The sequence below is a fragment of the Saccoglossus kowalevskii genome, chromosome 8, assembly GCF_978046115.1.
Source record: "Saccoglossus kowalevskii chromosome 8, keSacKowa6.1, whole genome shotgun sequence".
Lineage (NCBI taxonomy): Eukaryota > Metazoa > Hemichordata > Enteropneusta > Harrimaniidae > Saccoglossus > Saccoglossus kowalevskii.
In genome coordinates, this window is record NC_140648.1 from 16,219,426 (window position 1) to 16,225,111 (window position 5,686).

A 5,686-nucleotide genomic window follows, 5' to 3' on the forward strand; every position below is an offset into this window, starting at 1 on the left:
AGTGAGACTATTCAAACTCTGCCACTAAAAAATAGGGGTGTTTTCAGCAAAAAACGAATAACCCTGGAATACACACAATATACTGAATTTCGGAACAAATCGTGCATTACTTACAGCAGCAGAATACCACAGAAATATCAGACGAAACATGAAAACACTATATATTGTATTTCAGCCTGAACCCTCTATATTGCAATTCAAGGAATTAACCCCATATGTGCATCCATTTCCCACCTTGGTATCACCCACCCCTGAAAACAAACTCTTAATACCACGCTGAAGCGTTTGGTAACAAACATATCATAAGTTGTACACGCATGCGTAGTGACTAAACATTTTGTCAAAGGAATATGTACTAAGACATATGAAGTAATGAACAACATACTCTAGTAACCTGTGTTGTTTATCACAGTCATGTTCAGCTTCACAGGTTAAAGGGCCATTACGGAATAATTTAAGTATATTTAAGTCAGGTTAAATAATTGTACTTCTGAAATAATAACAACTGTTACTGTTGAATGGTTATATACAGAAAATCTTACGTCTTCTTCAGGTTGAATTTTACAGGCGACAACAAAATACATGACAGTAAGCATTTTTGTTTTTAATTATTTTATTTTAACTATTGCCTAAAGGGCCAATCAGATTGGCAAGAATTGTGTTACTAAAAAAAAATAGGTAATTCTTTTGATTGGCATACACTGTGCCAGGGTCATCTCGGGCAATCCCCCTGCTATTATTTTTAGATTCATGAGATAGGTGACGTGGCCGATGTTGTGACGTAAAACAACACGTGACATAATGCCGTACGAGGACACCACAGACAGGGACTATAACCTCAATCGCGAGAACACTTACGACCTGTGTAGCCACGCCGAGATCATACATAACATAGACTACCTATCTATTTATCTACATACATATATAAAAAATATATGTCCACATACACCGTTGGCGTTCGGGACTTGATGCGACGTGGCTCTTTGCAGATAGCAGTGACCTAGTTTGCCAGTCTCGTACATAGCGCCATATCACTTAGCCACGTCGATTGACATTGGGGTGACGGGTGTGCTCTGTCGAAACACTCGCATACAGTATTTGTCCGCTGCATTTCTGTACATGAACCGAAGTCAACCCATCCCATATCATTCAACACACCACACATCATTGTACTAACCAGAATGTAGTCGGAACCAGACATGCGCCATCGTACGTAAATTGGGTGTTCTGGTTAAGTCATAAGTGCAGCTTTCGATTTACCGTGGAAGTGACAGTACACCATTTGCAAATATGATAATAATAAAATGTAAAATTCCGAGTAAAATATCTCACTTGAACAGCCCAGTACTGACTGAACAACGGTACAACTACAACAGGGTTACGTAGTAATAAATAACGAAAGAGCATACTTTATTAATATTATGAGTTATGAGAATTAAAACGCCATTTCCTGATGCTTGATATGAGTCCAGATACAAGTACATGTACTAGATATTTTTAGCTAGCGTCATCAAAGGGTATTCCCAACCACACAAACTGTTATCACCGACTCTGGTAAATGTGAGTCATTCGACAAACAGTGAATGTGACGACAACATCGCATTCATAGTAGCGCACACATATTTTTGGTGTAAAAAGACTGTAGTAATAATGTCGTCATCGTGGGACATCGCTGGGTGCAATCCGGGATATTTCCCAAATGGTCTCGGTCAGTGTTCGCCTTGTACGATTTGTTCGCAACTTAGCCGACCCCCTAGCGGAGGTGTGGAGTGTGGTAAGTTCAATTGCTATTTTTAGAATTATTTGTAATGTATGTGGCCGACAATGAACTGAAACACTTTGCCTGGATGTCCCAGTTCTTCAACTCAGGTGGGTGACCAAGTTGACCCCCCCCCCCCCATTTACAAACATTGATTGCAAAGATACATGACCGTTTCATCTATGTGTGTTTCATTGAAGTTGGTTCGGGTCCGATGATGAAGACAGGTGGGGTTTCTGAACAAACTGGGTAGATGTTCTATTTTAAGGCCAGAGGATATGACTCACCGGCTAATTTAAGCTACAATCATACTCAATGTCAATGGGTGGGATGTACTCGACGTGAAGTTATTCGTGCAATATGTGTGGTCTTTATACAAATGCAACAATCTACTGAGGCTTGTGCGTACTACACAGGGCACTCTCCTATGTGGAGTCTTCGAGCTTAGCCTCTGCCACAGGCGACATTTTGTTGGTATTCCACGTTTTTTTAAATTCATTTGTTTCTCATATCCTAAGCTTCTGTTAAATGTGTTATTTAAAATAAATATATAAAATATTTTTACATTCAGTGCTAAAATCTTTTCAAAATGTTAAAATAATGGAAAAGTAGATTTTGCGGTAGGAGACGTAGATGTGAATCGTTGATTCAAACGCGGAGTGCTTTTGCTTCTTTGCCTCGGGTGACGCGGGCACTCCGCGCCTGCCCAGTTTTTACCATCCGTGCTTTCAGAGCCGGGGAAGCAGTGGCGGATCCAGGGGGAAGGGGGCCATGCCCCCCAAACGCATGACGATTCATATGATCTGGATTACGCATAGCTTCTCTGCGATTCACGTTCCGTATATCTTAAGCGAAGCTTGGACCCCCAATACATTTTGCTGGATCCGCCACTGCGGGGAAGTTTGGGGAAAAGATAGTGAACAACGAAATCGATAGGTAAAAAGGGTACAGTGTTTAGGTAATTTTCTCAAACATAAAATGCAACTGGGCGTGATTTTAAAATAAATTTTATACGAGTTTCGCTCGCATAGCAACGGACCAATACATTCATTTCTTCGGGAAACCCTTTCGTTGCCAAGGACCACTACTGCCACGCCGCTTGGGGCACCCCCAGGGAGAGACACGAACGCACTCATGGCAAAGCAAAAAGTAGATCTGGTCATTAATCTGTGGCAGAGACGAGTGCGTTCCCTGGTGACTACCTAGCTTAGTGATAAAATACCTATAGTCTCTGCGAAGGAGAATGTACACGGGAGTGTTCTTTTTTGAAAGTTCTAAGGCTTGCCCATTCGCATCCGGGTCCTACAATGTATAGGAGGGGTGCAAACACTTTAAATTATTCAATATTTGCTCCTAATTCTTATTATATATTTATGCTTGACAATGTATAAGTAGTCGTCGTAGACATTTCTTTTCTCTTCCTTACAACGCTTTTTGTTTTCACAAAATCTTCTAGCTCACCCCAATTTCCAAATGATAAACCCCTCACCAGATTATGAAAAGCTAGTTCGATTAGTCTCAATCAGGCCAGTAAACACAGAACTGATATAAAGTTCCTGTCCTCGGCAATTTGACTTTGGTACTTAATCTCGTAAACACCTCTCGTAGCTATGCTAAAAGGTCGTAAAACGTCAGTGTCCACTCGGGATGCTTCTTTCAGGGGTGAACCATTATGTATGTGGGGGTGGTAGCTAAAATAAGCAACATGTAGAGAATGGAAGTAAGGAGAACTGTCTACATTTGTACTCAGTAAGGAAAACTTAATCTAACAGACATTGATAACTTACACGCCCGTAAAGCACCCACTACCCCCCCCTCCCAACTGCATGAATTGCAGTACTCGTTCAAACGTGTATGTGACGTGTGGACATAGACGTATCACGTGCAAAACAAATTTGGGTCAATACGTTTTGTCACAAATTTAAAATCTGTTGCGCCCATACTATCACAGCGTAAATGTGCATGTGAAATCTGGCAATACATGTACTATAAATACCTGCCTTGGAACACTGAACTAATTAATTATTGATGATTTTACTTTGGCTATTTTTGCTTAATGGATCTTATAGTTTCATTGGAAAAAAATTAACAATATAAAACTTGGTGAACACGATCAAATATCAATGAAATTCATGCTTTTACAACACCGGTAATTTCCCCTGATAATGATAGATATGACTTGATGATGAACACGTATGGAAACACGACGAAGGGATTTTCCACTATCCGAACAATAAATGGCATGTGTGCGTGGCGCATGATATATAAATAGGATGATGCGATGGAGATTGGTTTCGACTGTATAATAAATATCGATTTCAAACTCTATGAACATCATCAACGCCATTGGATTTTAAACGCATTTGATTGGTCCAGGCTATCACTGTGGCGTCACTACATCTTTTATATTTTCATTTCAGAATTTCCAACGACAACTAACAAATTGGAAGTGAGTACAGCAGGTTCACTGTCAGCTTCTAGAACAACTTCACAAGTGTTAGGTTTAAATGGCTATCATTACCAACCAGGTAAGCGTCATCTTTGAATCTCAAATTCCAATGAACGACAAGGCAAATTTTATGAAACACTCGGACACAAATATCCAGTTCTACCGTAACCCGAAAATGCGTCCACTGCGCATATTCCATCCGCAGCGTGCGTGCATCTCTACGCACTTCAGCTACAATTCTAAGTGCCTCGTCATGTTCAATGTGGGTCTCACGCCCTATACATCCCTTGTGAAATACGTTATTTGTTTGAACTGCACGACGACTGTGAACTTTATAAGCTAATAAACTATCATCTTTTCATTTATTGTATTTTTCTTGTACTTACAGTGTCTGCGGTGTGGACACTTTGCGTACAGTGGGCACCAGTTGCCCTTGTGACAATATTTCTCTCCTACTTTGGCGTCATCTTGCTTGTGGTGGTCTTTGCGCCACCACAGGAGAACAACAGAACACAAATCTCACCCGCCGTCGTATAGTAAAAGTGAAAACTTGAAATTGTCATCACGTGGTAAGACAATCTTGGTTGCTATATATCGTAACTAATAATTATAATATTCGATGAAGGATACAAGCGAGGTCAAAGAATTAATAGTATTCCAACCGATATTCTATTATTTCGGTTCCAGGTACGTGTTTTGAAATAGTTCCAGGGAAAGACGTGCCTTCTGAAGGAGTGGCATATTCAGGCTGCTCACTGCGAGTAGACATCGACGGGACTTTCGATGATGTGAAAACTACCATCTCAAATGAACACCACAGTGGCCAAGAAAATGAGCCTTCTATTCACGCAACCGTCACGACGAAGGATAGTTCTTGCCATCGGTCGAAGATACTCTTTGGTGATAGTAGCAGTGGCGTCGGCGACGGATCGCCGAGTATGATTTTGGAGATAGAAGACGGTGTGCCGGATAATGAGACGAAGCGCGAAATCGTTGATAATATTGTTGGTAGTGCTAACGGAGTTCACCTTGACAAAGACGTTCATTGCATCGACGGCCACGATCTAACAGCATTAGAAACCACAATCTGAAGGAGGCCATGTCATATTTTGACACTGAGCTGAAACCTTTTGTGTAAGCAAAATTTCAGAAGGTCTAGATTTACAAATTTTTGAGAGGGAGCATGCCCCCGGACCCCTTGTATACTTGGTAGTCTGAGGGGTGGTTAGCAGATTTCCCCCATGCAAAATTTCGTGCTATCACCTCTGGTGTGACGGGAAACTAGACAATACATCAACCATGTATGTACCAACCGCTGTGAACAAGAACCTGATTAATATGACCAGTCCGATGTTTATACTGGTTCAGAATAAATTTGCTTTCTGAAAATCACATATTAAAATGTGCACTAAAGGTAATACAAAATAATTCTGCCTGGATTACTCAAATAAAAACAATTTTTGGAGAAAAAAACTTCA

The 5,686-nt window shown here is 40.7% G+C and overlaps 1 protein-coding gene across 1 annotated transcript; it reads left to right on the forward strand.

The window, feature by feature from the left end:
• The first annotated feature begins 1,583 nt into the window (after positions 1 to 1,583).
• On the forward strand, positions 1,584 to 5,070 carry LOC144359206 (uncharacterized). Its single transcript, XM_085502931.1, has 4 exons — positions 1,584 to 1,774; positions 4,180 to 4,287; positions 4,597 to 4,777; positions 4,896 to 5,070. Exons 1-3 carry the CDS (start codon positions 1,651 to 1,653, stop codon positions 4,743 to 4,745), a joined length of 381 nt encoding a protein of 126 aa, XP_085359057.1. The 5' UTR covers positions 1,584 to 1,650; the 3' UTR covers positions 4,746 to 4,777; positions 4,896 to 5,070.
• The last annotated feature ends 616 nt before the right edge of the window (positions 5,071 to 5,686 follow it).